Here is a 26,296-nt window from a genome sequence, read left to right as displayed (position 1 = left end):
ATGTACTGGAGAATGATGAATACAAATTATACTGGAACAGAACCATTATAACAGATAAAACAACGCCACATAACAAACCTGATATCATACTCACCAATAAAAAGAAGAAATTAACACAACTAATCGAAATATCCATACCCAATACAACAAATATACAAAAGAAAACAGGAGAAAAAATTGAAAAATACATCCAACTGGCTGAGGAAGTCAAAGACATGTGGCATCAGGATAAAGTTGACATCATACCAATTATACTATCAACTACAGGAGACATACCACACAATATCCACCAGTACATCAATGCAATACAGCTACATCCAAACATATATATACAAATACAGAAATCCGTAATTATTGATACATGTTCAATTACCCGAAAGTTCCTAAATGCAATATAACACATACCGTACAGTTAAAAGGAAGTGACGCTTGATCAAGGTCCGCGTCACTCCATTTTTAACCAGACTTAACGTCTGAGAAAGTGAAGGAAATAAATAATAATAATCGTTTCAGAAACAGCACTATTAACAGTGCAGAGATGACCACTGTGGGAACTTCCAAGTAAAATGGTATATCATCCTGATTTCTAATCACCAAAAGTTACTTCCTTGCCAATATAGCGGAAAAATAATTTCCTCACTTGCCACGTGGTTTTGTCAGCATTGTGGGCGACACACAGTTACTTCTGTGAAATTTAAGGGAACCAGGACAGTGGAATATCTTCACAGGTTCACTTCCAGCTTTTATGGAAAATCGCATTCAACTCTGCCAAGCTCTGACGTCGTCCAAGACACCAGGCAAGCAGGCATTTGACTGACATGAACATATTGATATCCTGGTTCAAAGTGTCTCTCCTAACTGCCTCTCTGGCCATATTTATATATGGCCACAGTGGACCACCAAAGGGAACATCTGCTATCAGTCGTCCTAGGGACAGGGTCAGAATCTAAAAGGCCCATTTCTCGGACACGTATTAATTAATAATAATTGTTTAACAATTTGTAATCTTCTCAATTTGTATATAAATAGAATTAAGTTTGGTTTAGTTATTAAAATGTTTTAGCTGGCTACAATTTTTTAAAGCGGAATCGACAGTAGAACAAGACCTCTGAACAGCCTTTTTAAGATTCCTTGTTCTCATAGTTATTTATGAACTGTCTCGAAACTTGCTATAGCTGTATTACTGCACTATTGCAATCGCGTACTGTAGGTACAACTTTCTATTACAAATACAAATGATAATCAATTATGAGTTAGGACTTCATTTCAAATTTGGTTTTTAGTAAATAATTTGAAAACCAAAAGAGGTAACTTATTGGTGCTACATATAGAAGATGTTTACATCTTACTGAGGATGTTTCTAAGTCTAGTATTTAGAACCTTTAATTTTTCATAAAAACCCAAATAACTTTTGATTGTGATGTACATGATGTGCATTTGTATATTATGACCAGTTTTAAGCTCTCAAGTTCTATTATTTAGTGCCACTATTTTTTCTTAAGGTCGTATATTTTGCCTGACATATGAAGGGCTTATTTCAATAGTATAATTGAATATTTCTGGTATCTCAACTGCAGATTTTTCAGCGCTCATTTAATTTTAGGACTCTGTATCTCAGAATGAACAAAAATGGACTTGTACGACTATTGAAATAAGCCCTTCATATTCATTTGATCATTCTGAGACCTTAAAATGTTAAAAATAATATACTTAAGCCTACACTGATGAAGTTTGGAGCATTTAATTTAGATTTAATATCACAACTATATTATGGTGTAATCCTTTGTATGTTAAGCACAGACGTTATGATGATGTGACATTGGTAGTAGTGAATTGGAGTAAACCCCTGCACACTAGCTTTCCCCTGTGCCTCTTATAACGATACAGCACTTGTTTAGCCTCAAGTTAGCAGCAGTAGAATATTAGGTGCAAACTCGTTATGGTTTTACCATATGCCAATATGAGATGGAAGAGCTATTCAAGGTTTTTGCAGAATTAAAATCTGACTTTAATAATAAATTGGATACTACTTATGCAAATATTGAAACTGGAGGTATTAAGTTAAACCCAGAGGCAGATATACATTCTACATGTTTTTAAAGATATTTTATAAGTCCCTGCTTAAGTGTTGTGATGAATCCAAAAAACTGATTTTTCCCCGAGTTATTTGGAAGAGGATGATGCTAAATGAGGAACTGGTCATTCGCAGAATTCCCTTCTTGGAATGATTTTCAGGAAATGTTTAAGAAGTACTGGTTGTCCAGCACACAGGAAAAGTTAATGCTAGAGTTATTTGGCCCAAAATATTATAGTAATAGTTGGCATCCTGGTAGTTATAAGAAATACAGAATGTCCCAAAATAATGTATACATTCTTTGAAACTGAACATCTCTTTAATGAAAGGGGTTAGAAATACAATTTTAGTGGTACTAGGTGCCTCATGGCCCGACTTAAGATGGTAAATGTTCAAAGTGGTGTCTGTTCATCGCAATACACTGTCGACAAAGACTTACAACTGAGCGACATGCCAATGTTATTGTTTCCAATGGAATAGCAGCACAGACTTGTTTAATTTGCTCTCTAAGGTCATCCAGTGTGTGTGGTCTCACAGTGTAAACTGTATTCTTGAGAGTACCCCAAAGAAAGAAGTCTAGAGGAGTTAAATCTGGAGATTGAGCGGGATACTCCACACTCCATCTTCGTCCTATCCATCTGGTACGGAATGTATGATTGAGAAATGCCTTCACATCCAGGTGAAAGTGAGGTGGCACCCCATCCTGTTGAAAGTAATAATCTTCCATTCCAGACACAACACTAAGACCAGGAGTTATCATTTACAACATTTCCAAGTACGAGTCACCCGTGACAGTGTTGTTGAAGAAGTACGGCCTGATTAACCCTCTAGAAGACAGACCACACCAGACTGTTACTCCTAGTAGATTAACATGCCTTTGCTCAGTTACATATGGATTCTCCCTGGCCCAGTACACGCAATTATGGTTGTTAATTGCTCCATCAAGTTCAAACGTCGCTTCATCTGACCAAATAATTCGATCTTGGAAACATTGCTCTTCTTCACATCTGTTAATGTGCCACTCACAAAATTCGCTTCGCCTATCAGGATCATCCTCGTTAAGAGCATGGAGAAGTCTTGGAATGTAAGGCTTAAAGTTCTGAGATGGCAAAATTGTATGACCCCTGCTTCTGCAGATCCCAGTCCCATGAGAGCATTGCCTCACATACTTCTTCGGGGATCGTGTGTATGCCTGGATTACTGCATCAAAACCCTCGTTGTCTGTTGAACTTCTCTTTCGTCCGCTATGTCTCTTCTTCTCATTGTGCACTGTTTCTTCGATTTCAAACTTATCTCTGATTATTAGAATTGTTACTCTTGTTGATGGTGGTATTCCAAATTCAGCTCTCCAATGTCTCCAATTTTTCCCGAGAACATGCAGGTTTCCTGTATGATTAAATGATGATGGCGTCCTCTTGGGTAAAATATTCCAGAGGTAAAATAGTCCCCCATTCAGATCTCCAGGCGGGGACTACTCAAGAGGACGTCGTTATCAGGAGAAAGAAAACTGGCGTTCTACGGATCGGAGCGTGGAATGTCAAATCCCTTAATCGGGCAGGCAGGTTAGAAAATTTAAAAAGGGAAATGATTAGATTAAAGTTAGATATAGTGGGAATTAGTGAAGTTCGGTGGCAGGAGGAACAAGACTTTTGGACAGGGTTATAAATGCAAAATCAAATAGGGGTAATGCAGGAGTAGGTTTAATAATGAATAAAAAAATAGGAATGCAAATTAGCTACTACAAACAGCATAGTGAACGCATTATTGTCGCCAAGATAGACACAAAGCCCATGCCTACTACAGTAGTAGAAGTTTATACGCCAACTAGCTCTGCAGATGATGAAGAAATAGATGAAACGTATGACGAGATAAAAGAAATTATTCAGGTAGTGAAGGGAAACGAAAATTTAATAGTCATGGGTGACTGGAATTCGTCAGTAGGAAAAGGGAGAGAAGGAAACATAGTAGGTGAATATGGATTGGGGGGAAGAAATGAAAGAGGAAGCCGCCTTGTAGAATTTTGCACAGAGCATGACTTAATCATAGCCAACACTTGGTTCAAGAATCATAAAAGAAGGTTGTATACCTGGAAAAATCGCGGAGATACTAAAAGGTATCAGATAGATTATATAATGGTAAGACAGAGATTTAGGAACCAGGTTTTAAATTGTAAGACATTTCCAGGGGCAGATGTGGATTCTGACCACAATCTATTGGTTATGAACTGCAGATTGAAACTGAAGAAACTGCAAACAGGTGGGAATTTAAGGAGATGGGACCTGGATAAACTGAAAGAACCAGAGGTTGTAGAGAGTTTCAGAGCATAAGGGAACAATTGACAGGAATGGGGGAAAGAAATACAGTAGAAGAAGAATGGGTAGCTCTGAGGGATGAAGTAGTGAAGGCAGCAGACGATCAAGTAGGTAAAAAGACGAGGGCTAATAGAAATCCTTGGGTAACAGAAGAAATATTGAATTTAATTGATGAAAGGAGAAAATCTAAAAATGCAGTAAATGAAGCAGGCAAAAAGGAATACAAACGTCTCAAAAATGAGATCGACAGGAAGTGCAAAATGGCGAAGCAGGGATGGCTAGAGGACAAATGTAAGGATGTAGAGGCTTGTCTCACTAGGGGTAAGATAGATACTGCCTACAAGAAAATTCAAGAGACCTTTGGAGAGAAGAGAACCACTTGTATGAATATCAAGAGCTCAGATGGCAATCCAGTTCTAAGCAAAGAAGGGAAGGCAGAAAGGTGGAAGGAGTATATAGAGGGTTTATACAAGGGCGATGTACTTGAGGACAATACTATGGAAATGGAAGAGGATGTACATGAAGATGAAATGGGAGATATGATATTGCGTGAAGAGTTTGACAGAGCACTGAAAGACCTGAGTCGAAACAAGGACCCCGGTGTAGACAACATTCCATTAGAACTACTGACAACCTTGGGAGAGCCAGTCCTGACAAAACTCTACCATCTGGTGAGCAAGATGTATGAGACAGGCGAAATACCCTCAGACTTCAAGAAGAATATAATAATTCCAATCCCAAAGAAAGCAGGTGTTGACAGATGTGAAAATTACCGAACTATCAGTTTAATAAGCCACAGCTGCAAAATACTAACGCGAATTCTTTACAGACGAATGGAAAAACTGGTAGAAGCAGACCTCGGGGAAGATCAGTTTGGATTCCGTAGAAACGTTGGAACACGCGAGGCAATACTAACCTTACGACTTATCTTAGAAGAAAGATTAAGAAAAGGCAAACCTACATTTCTAGCATTTGTAGACTTAGAGAAGGCTTTTGACAATGTTAACTGGAATACTCTCTTTCAAATTCTGAAGGTGGCAGGGGTAAAATACAGGGAGTGAAGGGCTATTTACAATTTGTACAGAAACCAGATGGCAGTTATAAGAGTCGAGGGGCATGAAAGGGAAGCAGTGGTTGGGAAAGGAGTGAGACAGGGTTGTAGCCTCTCCCCAATGTTATTCAATCTGTATATTGAGCAAGCAGTAAAGGAAACAAAAGAAAAATTCGGGGAAGGTATTAAAATTCATGGAGAAGAAGTAAAAACTTTGAGGTTCGCCGATGACATTGTAATTCTGTCAGAGACAGCAAAGGACTTGGAAGAGCAGTTGAACAGAATGGACAGTGTCTTGAAAGGAGGATATAAGATGAACATCAACAAAAGCAAAACGAGGATAATGGAATGTAGTCAAATTAAATTGGGTGATGCTGAGGGAATTAGATTAGGAAATAAGACACTTAAAGTAGTAAAGGAGTTTTGCTATTTGGGGAGTAAAATAACTGATGATGGCCGAAGTAGAGAGGATATAAAATGTAGACTGGCAATGGCAAGGAAATCGTTTCTGAAGAAGAGAAATTTGTTAACGTCGAGTATAGATTTAAGTGTCAGGAAGTCGTTTCTGAAAGTATTTGTATGGACTATAGCCATGTATGGAAGTGAAACATGGACAATAACTAGTTTGGACAAGAAGAGAATAGAAGCTTTCGAGATGTGGTGCTACAGAAGAATGCTAAAGATAAGGTGGGTAGATCTCGTAACTAATGAGGAGGTATTGAATAGGATTGGGGAGAAGAGAAGTTTGTGGCACAACTTGACTAGAAGAAGGGATCGGTTGGTAGGACATGTTTTGAGGCATGAAGGGATCACAAATTTAGCATTGGAGGGCAGTGTGGAGGGTAAAAATCGTAGAGGGAGACCAAGAAATGAATACGTTAAGCAGATTCAGAAGGATGTAGGTTGCAGTAGGTACTGGGAGATGAAGAAGCTTGCACATGATAGAGTAGCATGGAGAGCTGCATCAACTAGTCTCAGGACTGAAAACAACAACAACAACAACATGTCAGCATACAACACTCACATTCTCTGTTTTCCAGTAACACTTTAGCATCCATTTCCTTTGTTCAAACGATAACGCCATGTTCGCTGACAATCCTGAAACAGAAGAAATCATTGTTATGTTTTTCACCGCCTTCTTAATTATTACCCATAAAAATTGTATTTCTGTCTCCTTTAATTAATGATATTCTCTGTTTCAAAGAGCGTATACATTATTTTGGGACACCCTGTATATTGAGTGGTAGCTAAAAAGCTGGGACACCCTGTATATTGAGTGGTAGCTAAAAAGCTCAAAATACGTGGACAATCCTATAGAGGACAGCCTGTAATTAAAGTGTTGGTGCAGAGGATACCTTACTATGTCAAGAAAGATATATAATATTTTAGCAGATGACGGCAAACTGTTTATTGACATTTATCAAAGGTATTGATATACTGAACAAAGAATGAGGAGACTACGCACAAGGTGACAACTGCCAACCAGACAATAATGAAGAGAAAGGTATCCACACACATTTTAACGAAAAAGTAATACGAAGTATTGTGAAGTAAGGATGTGGAATAATAATAGGAGAAATAATCAAGGAAGTAACGAGGCATAGACAATTCATTCTAGTAATGTAAACAACATCATCAGAAACTAGGTTGACACTTAGTGTGGTGGCTGATGTGAAGGTGGCTGATGTGAAGGTATCTCCAGCAGCTGTCGCTCCCATCAGCCACCGTGCCGAGTGTCAAATTGTTGTGTGAACAGTAATGTAAGTACTAATATGCTGATTGACTGGAGAACACCTTGCAGTTTGTTGTTCACTTTACTGATCAGATGAACACGAGCTCAATGCAACTCACTTTGCTTGTGTTGCACAATAGACAGGGCATCACACAGTTGAGTACCATCAGCTTACAGTCATGTGATGCCTTTTGATACCACTGGAAAGTTGGCGTTGTTTTGTAAACTCACGTCACCAGTTTTGTAAAGGGCTCATCGATACTGCTGTGGAGGCCGAGTTGCCACCGTGTTACGGTAGGCCGGGTTTGAGAGTTTGTGGAATGGCTTCTGGTGCAGTACACCGCTAAGACAATTTGTCCCTGGCATTATTACACAACTGCGCCCCAGGGTCAGGTGACAGGATAGGTGAATGAAGATTCAACAACACTCCAACAAATTAGCAACAAAGTCACACAAATGAATTAAAAAGGTTTACTTGTCTTTGTGACTTGTTGAATGATTAAGTCTGCAATACTGCATGTAATATAAGACAAAAGAGGCCCTCAATGGCTAAGTGCAAATGATTGAAGGTAAACTTCACAGTACATAGCAAATGAAATTTTTACAAGAACTGTCTGTTCACTTTTAAGAGTTCACTAAATGAAGTTCCCTGTCCAAGTCAGCTCTGGACGATGATCTATAAACAAGTGGGCGAGAGCTGCTCTTCTATCGTCCGAGCAGGCTTCTTTCCGTTGTCGTCTGGTCATTGGCGGACTGTAATCGGTCAGCAAGTGGCTGAGGCGAGGTCGATATCTTTACCCTCAGCGCCATGGAGGTAAGAATAAGGGGAGATGGCGCTACGAATCCCAGCCGTACTACGTTTTGAAGCCATGGGGGCGTGGCTTGCTGCCATGACACTCTGACCAAAACATTGTCAGTGTGCTATAGCGCTGCGTGTATTACAGTTGCTAATTGCACCATATACACATGTAACGTCATCAGATTGGTTGTTTCAAAGTTTTTGTTTGAAATAAAATCTCGTAAAGGTGAAATTCCACATTTCTTCTGATTAAAAATAGTTTTTAATGTAATATTACGAACAGCTAGCCTTCAATGTAAACGATACAATGTTGTTAATTCAGTAATAAACGTGTATCACAAACTGAATAATAGAAACTGAAAACTAAGTTAGCTATACCCTCCCTCCAAAGACCCATAAATACATCTTGTTTGTAATACATGCTGGGACATTTCAGTTACGTTACACTACTGGGAAACACTCTTCATTACCACCAACATTTACTGAAATGTGGTACATAGAATGGCAAATCTAAACAGTGCCCTGTTTAGGCCAGTTAATGTAGTGTTAGCTTTTAATTTGGTACATGATGAAGACAAAGTGAGTTACTCAACACTTCGATTATCGACGATACGTACGTATTATACTGAAACGTGAACTTGAAAACTAAGAATTTAATTCTTTGAATTAACATACCTTTTGCAAATGTTTTGGGTGTGTAGGGAAAACTGATGGTACAGCATTTTCTCGGAGCCTTACTGTTGAAACGGAAGTTCAGTCTATGTCCTCTTCTCGGAAATGCTGAGAACATATAGTGCTCCATTTAGACGCACACCAATTCTTCCTCCTCACGGCATTCTCCCACAGAGCTTTCCGACTTTCATTTTTAGGAAATCTACAGGAGAAAAACACGCTATAGTACAAGTACCGATGTAGCACACGTTCATTCACAATGAAGTTGTAAAATCACACTTAACGAGACAACTTACACATGAAATGTTATTCCCTTCGATTTCGCATCACAATCAGAAAGATTCGTACATCCGAACACCACACAAGTCACCATAATAGCGCAAAATCCTTCCAAAAGTGAGCGACCAGCCTATGCACACAAGCTTACAGCAGCAATGTTTTGGTCGGATTGAGATGGCTACCCTCGGCTTCACATAGCTTCACAGCTGTGACATCACGGCGTCTCCCTCTATTCTTACCTCCATGCTCAGCGCCGACGTGGCGCAGGTGGAACTCGCGCAAGTGGAGAGTCTCTATGGCACTGGCACCAGCTCGCATCTTTGCACCTGTGTCTTGTTCGGATGACACAGCGCGTTGATGTATGTCAAGTTTAGAGACAACGTATCTGTAAAGAACTCTTTGGCAGTTCTGATAGCACTTTATTATCAGGCTCAGAAAAGATCGTCTTGTTTTGGTGTAATAGGTACAGTAATACTCAACAACATTAACCCAAGAACCTCATTGTGTAAGTACAAGCTGAGGGGGAAATGGAGGGAAGCCCCCTGTTCTTTAATTTTTGTACTCTTAGTGGAGATTTCACATAGATTTTCTTGCTAGAGGAGATCGGTTGGCTTACATCAGTGCAATTTAATTTCACCTCTTCTACAGCTCTGTACAATGCGTGTGCAAGGCAAGTGATGTGTGCCACACTGGGATAGAGACTCTGAAGTCTGTAGGCTGCTACAGCCATGTATGAAGCACCATTTATTCGTCTCTATTCACACCAACTAGTGACAGTAGCTTCATTGAGTTGTCAAACGCAAAGGCGGTTGTCAAGCTGTTTATTCTGCTGAGAGCTTCACACCCTTAGGAGAAACATTTCTCCAGGTCCGTCAACTTTAAGGACACCAACAAAAGTATTTACAATTTAACCCCTATCCAAATTGGTGATTTCCGATAGACGCCCTAATCTCTTGGTCAACAACTTTAGTTCGTATTTTGTCGAGCATTTCCTCGTAGCACACAGATAAATAGTCGTTTCTCAGTGTAGCTTCATCTGGAACTGGATTTATTTTGTACTTCAAGAACTGTCTGAAGCGGGGATTCTTCAGCTTCTCCAATAGGACATTGCAAGACACCACCATCTTAAACAAGTTCTTGCACCTCTGAAGATGGACATGTCTACTCAAATAACAGCGTTCGTCTGCTGTCCTTTTCAGCACTTATCTTCGTGCAGCTACTGTGTTTGGAGGTGTTGCAGTGTTTTTACACGTTAAAGCCGTTTCCCCCATTAACCTTAACTTCATATAGTTTATAAAATAATATTTCCTTGTCATTGCTGAAGAATTTCTCCCCTGGTTTCATCGAAAAGGACTAAGTTTGTATTCAAACTGAATGGGGCGACTACTTGTGCTACGTTTATTACGCCAGAAGCCACCCTTGTTGGCTTCGAGAATGTTTTGTAGACTCTGTGCAACAATCTTTATATCAGTGAACGGACTACATAATGTGTTACACTGCTTGTCTACTATAAACCCGATAAATAAATCTTTGTAGTAATTGTGTTTAATTGTGACAACATTACATCAAACATTGTCATGTGAGTAAAATTTTCGTGTTTATATTCTTGTGTACTTAAAAATACGACAAACATTTGGATTTCTGGAAAAAAATTTGGTCGAAATATGATTCATTATGGAAAAAGTTGTCCGAAATTTGACCTATTACTAAAAAAGATATAAACATAATTTTTGCTACATTAAAGCTTTGTGGATGAATTGCTGTAAAATTCAACCTAAAGTTCAGGAAAAAGATTTGACACTAAGATCCATGCCAAACTAATAATAGAATAGTAGGCCCTCATTCAGAGAAGACAGTAATCCTCACATGGCTGAGACCTATTCTTGAGTAGTTGTTTAAAGAAGGAAAAGTAAAAGCTAAGGGAGAACATTGTAAACCAATAGTAGTGAGTGACATTTTTGGAAAGAAAGTTGATGTTCACCTATATTCTGTGCATAAAATATCATTAATCTTACACCATGGCTAGCGCTAATGAGGAAGAAATATTGTTGCCTCCTAGTACCAGTAATGGGAGTGTGTGTTACCGGAACCACCTGTAATAAAGGGAAGCAAATTAAAAAAGAAACATGACTACCAGTTACGATTAAAAAGTGGAATTTCCATCAAACATTGTTGCTGGTGCCATAGATATCCTGTTAGGATAAGATTGGTTACTTGATAATTATTATCGATTGGATTTCAACCAGAAAATATTTGTGTGGAAAATAGGTAAAAAGGTAGCTAGCATAGCTTTCCAAAGCAATCCATTGAAATCCAAGCAAGGCCCATCATCAGAGGAGCATATTCATTTAGTTGTGTTTACTGATATTATTGCAACAGATGAAAATAAACAACAAAAAGAAGGGAAGTATTAAATCAAGAGGAGTTGGCATTAAATCGATAGCAAGAGAATCACCTGTAGTGTCAGAAGAACGGAAATCTTAATTAGAAGGTATTCTGTTAAAACATAAAGATGTGGTCAAAGATAACTTGGGACTAATGAAGGAATACTTCTGTAAGTTAAAGTAAAATATGACACAGTTTTTTTCCTTTTGCAAGTCATATCCACTACCAATAAACCTTCGAATTGCAGTGAGAGATGAAATATGAAAGGAGATAGACAGCAACATAACTCAATGTATTTTTAGGGTCTGTTGTGGGTACTTAAGAGACTTGTGGTAGGTGTTCATTTAGTTTTAGATTCATGATCACTCCATAAACACAAAGAGACAGAAAGGGTTAGAACCCTGAGTACAGAAGAGATGTTATCTAACTTTGATGAAGCAGAATTTCATATTTCCATAGATTTCATGGAAGGATACTGGCAGGTAGCATTACATGACCACTCAAGGCCATACACAGCCTTCTTATTCGAAAGAAAATTTTTTCAGTTTAAAGTAAATGCCATGGAAGTATTACAATTCGCCTTGGGTTGTGAGCTGTACCAAGGAAAATGGAATCCAGGAGAGGGTGATCACAGAACAATAGCTTTCATTAGTTGAAGTCTTGGCAAGCATGATTGAATTACTCCATTACCGAATTGGACATTCCTGTGTCAGTTTTCATTCCTGCTCAATATTTATTAGGGAGGGAATTAGTGCAAGAATTAATAATGTATGTCAATGATTTATTAATAGTCTACAAGACTTGGGAAGACTGTTGACAATTATTGATATATATTTTGAGGTGACTGGAAGCAAAAGGGTTACTAATAAAAGTACTTTTGGTGACAAGAGTTGACTTTTTGGGACACAGTGTGGGAATAATGGGAATACAACCATGTCCAGAAAGAATGCAAGTTATAGAAGACTGTCCAGAGACTAGAAATATTAAGCATCTATGATCACTTTTAGATTTGGCTGGATTCTATAGGAGCTTTGTAAGAGGCTAGGCTGTGAAAGATGCTCATTTATCGAACTTATTGAAATAGAAAACTATCTGGAACTGTGATGAAAGTACAAAAGAAGACTTTAGCAATATTAAGCAATCTACAGCAAAAGCATCATCCTAAAGTGAATCAGGTGTTCAAACTAGCCATTGATGTACAATAATTCAACTTGGGTTGTGAGCTGTACCAAGGAGAATCGAATCCAGTAGAGGGAGCTCACAGAAAAACAGCTTTCATTACCTGAAATATTGGCAAGCATGAGTTGAATTACTCAATTACCGAACACTTTGGAAGCAAGACAAGTCACTATTTTACACTGACTATGAACTTCACTACATAATAGATGAGAATAAATATTTTATGAGTATATAGCGTCCCCAGTGCTATATTACGAAAATACTTAAAAAACAGTATTTATAAAGAAGAGACATTTAAAAATTGAATGATATATTTTTATCATGTAGCCGTAAAACAATAATTCCTCTGTCGAGAAATGCAAAGAAATGCAATGCAGAGAAATACAACAAACTGATCTAAAGAGACGACAAGATACGCTCTTTTGTTAATTTTTTTAGTAGTCTTCACTTCTTCTCTTGTCTTGATTGTGTATAGACGGACATCTTGCGAGTGCTGGCAAATGTAAGCATCTTTGTATGAGTTATATATATATTGATTTAATATTATTGTGCACTTTTAATTTGTAAGAGGTGATCCCGATTTCATGTCCGCCTTCCTTGAATTAACCTGCATTCAAGTAATTTACAGTTCAACAATCGCAGCGGCCGATGCAGCCAATGACGCCATTACGTGGCGATATTAACTTATGAAAAATTAGCGGAAGCGAAATACTCGCCCGCTATTAACATAATATTAATTTTTCTACACGGTCGCATGAAGTTGCAGAAATACGTAGCTTTAAGATTCTTATTTTCAGTCCCATAGCCGAGAGCCAGAGCCAGGACTCTGACTACAATACAATGGTTAATGGAGGTAAGAAAAAATACTTTCGCACGTGTGTGGGTCGCAATTGTAATTAATAACTAAAGATCTTTTGCTTTAAAGTGAGCTGACTAGCAGAGGAAATTAATATGAAAAGTTTATTACATTGTTCAGCTTATATGCTCAAGTTTTAAGATTCAGCGAGTCTAACATTCATTAACGTAACAAATAATTTGAGATTAATATTGCTAAAAAGGAGAACTTCAGGAAATCATTTAATCGTAAATCAAAATTAAATGAAATATCATTTTTATTAAGGCCCACCACGTAAGTCGGCAACAATAAAAAAATAATAATAACAATAATAACAAGACTAGGAGCTTTTACAGAACTTTTAAACAAAAAATAACCAAGTACAGCCCACCGACACTCCAATTACAAGATAAAAATGGTAATACTGCACACAACAACAGGGATAATTGCAAAATTTTGAGGGAATATTTCAGAAACCTTCTCAACTGTAAAGAACCAATTGAAAAAATGGATTTCAGCAACTCAACTTCAACAAGTCCTAACTCAGAACCACCCACCGTCGAGGAACTACAATCAATCATTTTGAATCTCAAAAACTACAAGGCTTCGGGAGAGAACCAAATTACAGCTGAACTGTGGAAAAATGTCAATAGAAATGCCATAGAATCTCTCCAAAACATATTTGAAGAAATATGGAAAACAGAAAGAATTCCGGATGAATGGAAGATGGCCCTCATTCACCCAATTCATAAGAGGGGATCCAGAACAGACCCCAACAATTACAGAGGGATTTCGCTCCTTGACGTAACATACAAAATACTGTCTAAAGTCCTTTTGAACAGAGCAGAACCCCAGCTAGATTGTCAACTTGGAGAATACCAGGCAGGCTTCAGGAAGGGAAGATCCTGCCCAGAACAAATTCTAAACCTCAAAAATCTTATGGCCTACAAAAAATCGAGAGCAAAAGCGTATGTCATCACATTCATTGACTTTCAAAAGGCGTACGACTCCATAGACAGGGAATCTCTAACCTCCATATTAAAAGAATTGAACCTAGACAATAGAACTACAAACCTAATTAGAGAAACCATCACCAACACATACTCCAAAATTAAATTTATGGGAGAACTCTCAGACCTATTTGAGATAAAAACTGGAGTACGACAAGGTGATAGACTCTCTCCATTGTTATTTAACTGTGCCCTAGAAAAAATAGTAAGAGAATGGAACAAGAAAATCAATAGTGGAATCCGACTAGGAACAAAAAACAAAGGCATCAAGGTTAATTGCCTAGCATTTGCAGATGATATGGCCCTACTAGCTGAAACATGGGAAGAAGCCAAAGAACAGATCCTCGAATTACAGAAACAAGCAGAGAAAATAGGCCTTAAAATTTCTTTTGAAAAAACCAAAATAATCACAAATATAAAAAAGCCAATGAAATATCTTAAAGTAAGAGACCAAAAGATCGAAATTGTTAAAGAATTCAAATATCTTGGTGAATGGATTAGCTGGAACGCCCTTGAGAAAAAAGCAATAGAATTAAGAAGAAACAAAGTTGAACTAGCCTTTCAGCTTACTAAAAATACTTATAATAAAAAGTCCCTCTCATGGAATTCAAAAATAAAACATTACAACACTGTCATTAAACCAGAAGCACTATATGCAGCCGAGACATTATCTATCACTAACCATGGCCCAATTGAAAGGCTAGAGATCAAAGAAAGAAAAATATTGAGAAAAATTTTAGGCCCCAAATTTCATAACGACAAACTAATTCATACCAAAAATGAAACACTCTACAAAACCACAGAAAAACTTTCGGATACAATGAGGAAAAGAAGAATTGAGTTTTATGGGCACATACTCTGAATGAACCCAAATAGACTTACAAAAAGAATGTTTGACTACTTCAGGAATAAAAAATCCAAACCAAATTGGTTTATCCAAACAGAGAAAGACTTAAGAGAACTACACATCACAGAAAAAATGCTCACAGACAGGACCGCAAAAATGATAAGCAAAGACAGAAAAGAGTGATTCCAGCTCCAAAATAGAAAGAAAAGAACGATTGTCATCTCTGATGAGGAAAGAAAAGCAAGATCAGAAAGAATGAAGCAGTACTGGGCGAAAAGAAAGGCACAGAACACACAGAAGTGATTGATTCAACGTACCCCAAAGTTGGGTGAAACGAAGAAGAAGAAGAAGAATAATAATAATATATTAAATTACGACGGCCGACGGACGCGAGACCAGAAAGAATGCAAGTTATAAAAGACTGTCCAGAGACTAGAAATATTAAGCATCTATGATCACTTTTAGATTTGGCTGGATTCTATAGGAGCTTTATAAGAGGCTAGTCTGTGAAAGATGCTCATTTATCGAACATATTGAAATAGAAAACTATCTGGAACTGTGATGAAAGTACAAAAGAAGACTTTAGCAATATTAAGCAACCTACAGCAAAAGCATCACCCTAAAGTGAATCAGGTGTTCAAACTAGCCATTGATTTATAATAATTCAACTTGGATTGTGAGCTGTACCAAGGAGAATCGAATCCAGGAGAGAGAGCTCACAGAAAAATAGCTTTCATTACCTGAAATATTGGCAAGCATGAGTTGAATTACTCAATTACCGAACAATTTGGAAGCAAGACAAGTCACTATTTCACACTGACTATGAACTTCACTACATAATAGATGAGAATAAATATTTTATGAGTAATATCTAGATAAGTATGCATGAGAAGATAGCATTTACTATTAAGGAATTACTCATTACTCACAGAAGTCACCATAATTTACCACAGCCCACATTTAAAAAGAACAAGAGATCAGAAGAGACATCAGAACTGAATAGATTCTCTCTTACATGCATAGCCATCACCACATAGAGAGATAAATGGCAAGAATATCCAGATTACATTCTAAGTCCAAAAAGGCTACTCTGTAAAAGGAACAAAATATATTTTGTTAAGGACAACCTTGTTCTGTAAGTTCTAAGCTTTTCGATCTCTGATAGTGGCAGGAGCTGAAGTGGTGTAATAAATGAAGAAAATTCTAATATCGGTCTAGATGACTTTACTCAAAATAATGTTTCTTGCTCATGCTGAGTTGAACAAAGAGTAGTATATTTAAGAGACAGGCGTATATTTAAGAGACAGTAGTATATTTAAGAGGAAGCTCAGTAATAAGGTATGGGTTCAAAATACAATAGAATTAAGGTAACTAAAGTTATAAGAGGAAGACGAGAAAGTAGCGGTTTAATGGGAGTGATGTAATAATGAACAGGCCATGATACGCATATATACATGAATTATATTATGAATAGTGCAGGTGGGATAAAGGGAGTATTACTTAAGTTTAAATGGAGGAAAAATGGAGGCATATATATAGGGCCAATATAGCTATAAAATTTGAATGGTCTTTATGAAGGATTTTTCTGTAGGAGGAGGAGTATTTATGGGTTTCTGCAGAAGTAGGATACTATTAGCTTTGAGGATTACTCCAAAGTTGCAAAATACAGGAACGAACCTGAGTTTTGTGGTCTAATTCTTATACTCATTTCAGAAATGGATAACTAGGACAGAATTGTCTTAACTTTGTGTGCTGCTCTTAACACAGAAAGTAGGAAGTTAACGAGTTCACTACACTAGTTGTTCTCAACATTTATTACATTTCATTGTTTGGAATTGACAGATTAATATATAAACTCCGAAAAGCTCGAAGTGTCTATGGAAAACTATAATTTGCTGTCAGAACTGAATGGATACATCCAACGACTTGGGATGTTTGCATGTTTCACAACTATTCCTTAGAATTTTTTGTACTTTTCTCATGGTTAGCAATACCTTTGTTTGCTAGCTTTTTACGAGGGGAATTTTTACTTATTTTGGATGGTTAAATCACATGATTTAGTTTATACACATTTTTAGGGAATGTTAGCTTAACTTAGAATAAGTAGGTTAACTGCCTGCTTACCTTATCCTACTTGAAGGAAGTGTAGAGGAAATAAGAAATGAGGCTCCTAAGCCTATGTTTCCTCACAAGTTTAGTTGGTAATCCAGATGAAGATACAACTATGATCAATTCATAATAGGAATTAATAATTACTCCATGTCCAGTCAGCATGACTAGGCTACGAATACTCACTGTGTCTGAATAGACCATTGATAATTAAAACAGAGGTACAGCTGGTTTACCAGCCACCATTGTGGCTGGTCCACATACATAGAGAAATAGAGACAATGAAAAAATAATATATGGTCATAACATTTTAAGACTATAACTTACTTCAAGAATTCAAATTCCTATTGAAGAATGGTTACTTTGCACCAGTGTTTATCCGACCTCAAGCAAAGTATTTGAGATCAGATACATTGAAATGATAAATTTTTACTGAGTCTTTGTAAGTAATCCACAAGTAATCATTAAGTAAGGTTAGGGCTATGTCATGAGTAAAGATGTTTTGAAATAGAATTATATGAAATATTACTTAGTTCAAATACCATAAGTAAAGGGTTTTTATTTTACAAAGTTTTAACAATTTTCGTTTCTGAAGACAAATGTACAATCTGAACTAGCAGTATTATTTATTTCTCTATGTCCTGTGGTTGTGATGACATCATTTACATACACAAAAAGGTGACATACAGTATAACATACCACTTGGGTAAGGTAATGTGTTGCACAATGTCTACCAGGCCGACAAATGATGAGTATCATAGTGAGCATACCGGTTTTTTATAAGTTTGTTGTTCTAGAATAGCATGTTGTTTGGAAGTTTATGACTGTCTGTGCATGTACATGGGTAAGGATGGGCGCCACATGTCTGCACTGCCATCCGACCAGTAAGGCATGGTGTAGATTTGCTGTTTCCTGACCCACCAGATGATTTAAATTCTGTTCTAACAGAAGTATTTTCTGATGCACAATGTGATTTAGATGAACCAGACGATGATGAATTCCAATGTAATACAGAAAGTCTAGAGCCCAAATTGTTTACTGAGACCGAGCTTAACGATTTGGTTAGGGATCTGGGCTTAATGAAAGTAAAAGTTGAATTGCTTGGCTTTCGATTAAAAGAAAAGAACTTATTGGCAGTTGAAACCAGCATATACATGCACAGAAAGAGTGAGCAGCAATTTTCCAACTTTTTTCAACAAGAAGGTGATTTAGTGCACTGCTCAGACATTCCAGGTCTGATGAATGAGTTTGGTACTGAATACAACAAGGAAGACTGGAGGATGTTTATTGATTCATCCAAAACTAGTTTTAAGGCTGTTTTATTAGACAATTGTAACATGTATGCATCTATACCTGTTGGACATTCTGTACACATGAAAAAAAGCTATGAAAATCTAGAAATAATGTTAAATAAAATAGGCTATTCTGCTCATGGTTGGATGATATGTGGCGATCTAAAAGTAACATGCATGCTCCTTGGTCAGCAAGGTGGCTTTACCAAATTTCCATGTTTCTTGTGTGAATGGGACAGTAGGACTAGGGATGAACACTGGTACGGAAAGAAACCGTCTGTGAGGAAGTCTTTAAAACCTGGTGAGAAGAACATTCTACACAAAACCTAGTAGATCCAAATAATGTCCTCCTGCCACCTCTACATATAAAGTTAGGCATAATGAAATAGTTTGTAAAGGCTTTGCCTAAAGATGGACTACTTCTTTTTCTCGATCAGTCGATAATAGCTGACGTCGAGAGATTGTGAGTAAGATATTGGCCACGCCTTTTTTGCCAGCCTCCTCCACTTTCGTCTCGCACGCAGCTGCTACGTAAGACCACCATGCAGCAGCGAATACTCGATCGCTGCTGCCCTTCGTTTTACAACTTATTGTTAAACCTAAATCGCACTACACTGACTTGTGTCCGCTTTGAGTTTCCTGTCGTTTCGCCTCAGACGAAACTCACACACAGGAGTGGGTATGATGACAGTTTTTCATACCGGAAATTATCAGATTTCTAAATTACCACAATTAGTCGTAATTTTTTCATCATACTTTGTGTTTCTTCACTCATGCCATAACCACGGCTATAATGATTCTGCAAACAAATATGCTGCATGAGTGTGGAAAACCACAGGATGGTTGTTATTTGTCATGATTAACATTTTTTTTAAAAACTTTCGAGAAATCGTGTTTTCACTAATAGAAGCAATAGATTTCTTTTATGTTGCCTCATTTGGTAAGAGGGTTTGAGTTGATTGGGGGTGAGGGGACCAAATAGCGAGATCATCGGTGGTCGCATCGGATTAGGGAAGGACGGGGAAGGTAGTCGGCCGTGCCCTTTCAAAGCTGTCACCCCGGCATTTGCCTGAAGCGATTTAGGGAGATCACAGAAACTTCAATCAGGAAGACCGAACGCGGGTTTAAACCGTCGTCCTCCCAAATGCGAGTACAGTGAGCTAACCAATGCGTCAGCTTGCCCAGTCGTATGGCAAGAGTATTGCGCAAAAGAAACAGGAAGGACAAAGTCCCGTAGGCTGCCGTCATTCCGTCGGTCACGTGGCGACGTGCTGACACGGGACTGGCTGCCTTGAAGTGGCGTGATACTCTCATAGCAGTACAGAGCAGGGTGTGGTCGCATCCACGTCATCTCAGCACACAGATCGTTGGAAAGAGTGATATTGTATTTCTCTAAATACAATTTTAATAACATTCTCGGATTAAAACATCAATTCAAAAATGCAAAATTAGCCTCTCAGACAGTGCAATCTTTATGGTTAAAGCCTAACACAACTGTGAAGCTAGTAGCGGTATCCATTCCCTTTGTTTCCAGCGTCTCAAGCATAGTAATAAGGAAAATATAATAATAATAATAATGCTACCAATAAAACGTGATGTAGTTGTTGATGTGGTCTTGAATCAAAGACTGGTTTGTGCAGCTCTCCACCTTACTGTATCCTGTGCAAGCCTCCTCATGTTGGCTAAATACAGCAACCTCTATTTGAATCTGCTTAACTGTATTCATCGCTTGGCCTCCCTCTACAATTTTTACTCAGCACACTTCCCTCTACTATCAAACTACCGCTACCTTCATGCCTTAGGACATGTAGTACCAAATGGTCCCTCCTTCTAGTCAAATTCTTCTATAAATTTCTTTTCTCCCCAATTAGATTCAGTACCACCTCATTAGATACTCGATCTACCTATCTAATGTTCAGCATTATTCTGTAGTACCACATTTGGAAAACTTCTATTCTCTTCTTATTTGAACTGCTTGTAATGCACATTTCATTTCTGTAGAAGGCTACACTCCACACAAATAGCTTCAGAGAACACTTCCTGACACTGAAATTTGTATTAGATGTTAACAAATTCTGCTTCTTGAGAAATGTGTTTCTAGCTACAACCAGTCTGCATTTTATATCCTCTCTCCTTCCGCCATCCTCAGTTACTTTGCTGTCAAAACAGCAAAAATCAACTAAAACTTTTACGTGCCTCATCAGTAAACCCATCACCCGATTCTTTAAAGATTCAAACTCATATGTATGAAACACTTTCAAATGTCTGATTAATATGAGAATGAGGTAAGGTGTTAAATATTCGACACTAACCATGTAAGGGAGAAAAAATTTAACAAAGATTTAAAATTACGTTTAAAGTTATGTTTCATGCTCTTCGATTTCATAACTGCAATACGGTCTGTTCGCTAGAAGTACATAACCTTCTGCTCTCTGTATTTTATCCCAGCTACCTTTAGAATTTAAAAGACTGTATTCCAATCAACATTGTTGAAAGCTTTCTGTGGGTCTACAAAATTATAAATGTAGGTTTATCTTCATTTAAACTGTCTTCTAAGATAATTCGTAGTCTCAGTATTGCTTTGTGTGTACCTTCATACTCCAGAACCCAAACACATATTCCCCAATATCAGCTTTAATGGCTTTTTCCATTCTTCTGTGAATATTAGTGTCTGTATTTTGCAACCATGACTAAATAATTGATGGTTCGGTAATATTCGGACTTATCTGCAGCCGCCTCTTTTGAAACTGGAATTAATACATTCTTCTTGAATTCTCAAGGTATTTCGCCTGTCTCTTACATCTTGCACATCAGGTAAAATAGTTTGTCATGGTTGGCTCTCTACAGTGTCCAATAATCCACACTGAATGTTGTCCACTACAAGGCCCTTGTTTCCACTTAAGTCCTCAGTGTTCTGCCAAAATTCTTCTTCCAGTGTTATATTTTCAGCTCATCTTCATCTAATTTCTTTTCCCTTTCCATAACATTACCTTCAACATACACTCCTGGAAATGGAAAAAAGAACACATTGACACCGGTGTGTCAGACCCACCATACTTGCTCCGGACACTGCGAGAAGGCTGTACAAGCAATGATCACACGCACGGCACAGCGGACACACCAGGAACCGCGGTGTTGGCCGTCGAATGGCGCTAGCTGCGCAGCATTTGTGCACCGCCGCCGTCAGTGTCAGCCAGTTTGCCGTGGCATACAGAGCTCCATCGCAGTCTTTAACACTGGTAGCATGCCGCGACAGCGTGGACGTGAACCGTATGTGCAGTTGACGGACTTTGAGCGAGGGCGTATAGTGGGCATGCGGGAGGCCGGGTGGACGGACCGCCGAATTGCTCAACACGTGGGGCGTGAGGTCTCCACAGTACATCAATGTTGTCGCCAGTGGTCGGCGGAAGGTGCACGTGCCCGTCGACCTGGGACCGGACCGCAGCGACGCACGGATGCACGCCAATACCGTAGGATCCTACGCAGTGCCGTAGGGGACCGCACCGCCACTTCCCAGCAAATTAGGGACACTGTTGCTCCTGGGGTATCGGCGAGGACCATTCGCAACCGTCTCCATGAAGCTGGGCTACGGTCCCGCACACCGTTAGGCCGTCTTCCGCTCACGCCCCAACATCGTGCAGCCCGCCTCCAGTGGTGTCGCGACAGGCGTGAATGGAGGGACGAATGGAGACGTGTCGTCTTCAGCGATGAGAGTCGCTTCTGCCTTGGTGCCAATGATGGTCGTATGCGTGTTTGGCGCCGTGCAGGTGAGCGCCACAATCAGGACTGCATACGACTGAGGCACACAGGGCCAACACCCGGCATCATGGTATGGGGAGCGATCTCCTACACTGGCCGTACACCACTGGTGATCGTCGAGGGGACACTGAATAGTGCACGGTACATCCAAACCGTCATCGAACCCATCGTTCTACCATTCCTAGACCGGCAAGGGAACTTGCTGTTCCAACAGGACAATGCACGTCCGCATGTATCCCGTGCCACCCAACATGCTCTAGAAGGTGTAAGTCAACTACCCTGGCCAGCAAGATCTCCGGATCTGTCGCCCATTGAGCATGTTTGGGACTGGATGAAGCGTCCTCTCACGCGGTCTGCACGTCCAGCACGAACGCTGGTCCAACTGAGGCGCCAGGTGGAAATGGCATGGCAAGCCGTTCCACAGGACTACATCCAGCATCTCTACGATCGTCTCCATGGGAGAATAGCAGCCTGCATTGCTGCGAAAGGTGGATATACAGTGTACTAGTGCCGACATTGTGCATGCTCTGTTGCCTGTGTCTATGTGCCTGTGGTTCTGTCAGTGTGATCATGTGATGTATCTGACCCCAGGAATGTGTCAATAAAGTTTCCCCTTCCTGGGACAATGAATTCACGGTGTTCTTATTTCAATTTCCAGGAGTGTAATTTACAATGCATTGCTCTTCTGTGTATATCTTCCACCTCTCAACTTTGCCTTTTTTGATTAGTACTGGCTTGCCATTGAAGTTCTTGACATTTATACAGCAGCTTCCCTTTCTCCAAAGGACTCTTTAATTTTCTGTGGGCGGAATTTATCTTTGCCTAGTTATACATGCTTCTTCATCCTTGCATTTCTCATATAGCAGGTTCTGCTTAGCCATTTTGCACTTGCTGTCAATCTCTCTTTTTGGACATCTGTATTTCCTTTTCACGGCTGCAGTTGCCGTATTTTTATATTTTCTTCTTCGTCAATCATTTCAATATCTCGTGCATTATCCAGCTATTTCTACTGGTCCTTTTCTTTTTACTTGTTTGATACTCTACTATATTCACCATTTTATTTCTCAGTGTTACCCATTTGCCTTCTGTTGGGTTTCTTAAGCTTCTTTCAGTCGATAGTTGCCTACTTCTTCCTTGAAATTCTCATCAACCTCTGCTTATTTCGACTTATCTGTGTCCCATCACGTTAATTTCTTACCTTTCTGCAGTTTCCTCTGTTTTAATGTGCAATTCATAACCAATAAAAATATTTGCAGAATCCATATCTGCACCTGGAAATTTTTTGAGTTTAATATCTGGTTTCGAGATCTCTGTCCTACCATCAGGTAATGTATTTGAAATCTTTCTTGTGTCTGCAGGTCTTTGCCATGTGTACAGCCTTATTTCATGATTTTTAAACCATCTATTAGTGATGATTAAATTATGATCCATGCAGAATCTACCAGAATTTTTCATTCTTTCCCCCAGTCCTTGTCCTGATACTCTTTTCCCTTCTTTTCATTTTCCTGCTACCTAATTCCAATCCTCATCAAAGTTAAATTCTACTCTCCCTCAACTATCAGAATAATTTATTTTATCTCATCATAAATTCTTTCAATCTGTACGTCATGTGCAAAGCTAGTTGGGATATAAACATGTAATTTTGTGGTGGATGTTGGTTTCATTTTTTTCTTGACTACGATGATGTGTATGCTGTTCATAGAAACTTAACCTACACCCTTATTTTCTTCTTCATCATTGGACATATCCCAGCATGATCCCCAATTGATTTCATATTTATAACCCCGTACAGACCTGACCAGAAGTCCTGTTCTTTCTGCCACTGCACTTCACTAATTTCAAATATATCAATCTTCATATTTGTTTCCCTTTTTAAATTCTCCAAACTACCTGCTCGATGCACCCCACTTGCAAACAGCACTTGGCAGACAGGGATAGTGACACATTCGAGTGCTAGCCAAGCTCTACAACGCTTAACTTGGGTCACACAATGGGGATCGGTGTTACCACTGTGGCAAAATCATTGCCTACATGTAGCTATAGAGTTATGAACCCTGAAGTGCAGTAGGCATGTTGCACAATATTGTGACAACCTGGGGTTAGAGTATCATCTTGTTTCTTCAGTTCTAGGCTGTTAAGTCAGTTCTACTGGTTAACTTGAGTTTTTTTGGGAGCTTAGAATGCTGACTGTGGGTTGCACATTATCCAAACAAACCAAAAAAGAAGCTTCATTTTACTTTAATTATGCAGGCCAGCCCTAAACACTGGATGGTGTGAAAATAATCTAATAAATCCATTCACATGATCAGACTTTACATTTTGTAAGCCAGATGACTTCAAAGTTACTATTTTAATCAGTCACTTTTTATTGTTAGTTTTGTGATATTCAACAAGGTTTATGTAGCCTGTCTGACTTTTTCGTTCTATTGCAGTATTCAGTGACAATCTAAACATTATAACTATATGAATGAAAATATCTTTAGTGAATATTGTCTGCCATAATTTCCCGATTTGTTGAATCATATGCAGATGTCATTTTCGATCGTTTAATTGAAAAGAATGTATCCATATTCATTATTACTAGTACAAAAAGATTTACTTTGCATTTATTTATGACATATGCTTGCCTTTTGGGTTATGAAAGTAGTGTGTTCTTCAAAATATACTGAGTCAACTACCAATGCTTTGAGATACAATAAAACTGATAATACCTTATTACAATTTATTCTTAGGTATAATTGCCTGCTGAGGACCATATCAAATACGAAAATTTTAAAACCTTGACCACTCCTGAATAAATTTCTGCAAACATCCACGTTTGCTGCATTTAAATATGGCTGCCATCAATGTTTGCACCATATCATAGCTCAGAAAAGAAAATACACACTGTCATCTGAAGCTGTCAAACCAAACAAATGTGTCCCTTATTAGTTGGTTAGTAGATAACTGCCTATAACAGCTAATTTTAAAATGGTGATGTGTAATGTCGTTCTTATGGCGTCAGGTTAGAATTACACAATGACTTTTCAATCGAATTATCGTTTAAACAATTTCAAAGACAACCAAAATGATGTTCAGGTATCCTTACACTCTGTCTCTGTTGTTTGGAGGCAAATCGTGTTTGTAATATATTGACTAAACTGGTTTGGTGTGGGGACAGAAGGGCTAAAAGTTACAAAAACAATAATTACTACAAAATCAAAATTTATACATAATTTAATTGGTATATTAAAAGACTGTATCTGATTAGCACATTACGTATTAGGCGTCGGATTTTGTAAGGTTGAGTTATCTTGAAATTTGCTGCTACATCCTTATTTCTGCTTTAGTTAATTAATAATGACTAAAACATCTTCTTTTAGATTAATCAGATCTCTTCCATCACGGCATTTTGACCTCACAGTTTGATCAATCTATCTCATATGTTTAAAAACTATATTTAACGAAAGTACCAAAAAGCAAAGTGAAACACACTTTCGTATCAGAGTTAGTGGGATTAGTCCATAGAAGCCATCCTCCACACACATAATGTTACTGTGGGTGGTTCTGATTTCCACTAGGTGTTAGTAATGCTGATGATAGTTTCTAAATAAGAAAACTTAAATTACAAAGTGAAAGCTGATAAAGTAGATATAAGTGAAAAGATTTATATGAAAAGACACAATAACTTGATAGCATTTTTATGTTGTATTAGGGACTGTTTCTTATGCTATGAGTGACTGAAATCAGGAAGTACCACAGTGTGTGACTGGCATTTGCATGAAATCAGACTGTGACATGATATCTTTCTCCCACAGTGTAATGTGCTCTTTGTCTTGACTACCACATTTATGAAAGCGCTGCTAAAGATTCGATCATAACTAAATATTTATGACAAAACGTTCAAATATGTGTGAAATCTTATGGGACGTAACTGCTAAGGTCATCAGTCCCTAAGCTTACACACTACTTAACTTAAATT

The 26,296-nt window shown here is 38.3% G+C and overlaps 1 protein-coding gene across 1 annotated transcript in view; it reads right to left on the bottom strand.

Moving 5' to 3' along the window:
* LOC126471507 (uncharacterized) overlaps positions 1-9,330 on the bottom strand; it is a 334,590-nt gene extending 325,260 nt beyond the window's left edge. Inside the window, exons 1-2 of the mRNA XM_050099728.1 lie at positions 8,644-9,330; positions 6,462-6,535 (exon numbers count right to left, since the gene is read on the bottom strand). Of these exons, the coding sequence (XP_049955685.1) occupies positions 6,462-6,535; positions 8,644-8,770 (201 nt within the window). The 5' untranslated portion in view covers positions 8,771-9,330. The remainder of the gene's footprint in view (positions 1-6,461; positions 6,536-8,643) is intronic.
* Between the last annotated feature and the right edge of the window lie 16,966 nt (positions 9,331-26,296).

Source organism: Schistocerca serialis, chromosome 3, assembly GCF_023864345.2.
Source record: "Schistocerca serialis cubense isolate TAMUIC-IGC-003099 chromosome 3, iqSchSeri2.2, whole genome shotgun sequence".
Classification (NCBI taxonomy): Eukaryota; Metazoa; Arthropoda; class Insecta; order Orthoptera; family Acrididae; genus Schistocerca; species Schistocerca serialis.
Note: the sequence above shows the minus strand (reverse complement) of the source record. Positions and strands in the feature narration are given on the sequence as shown.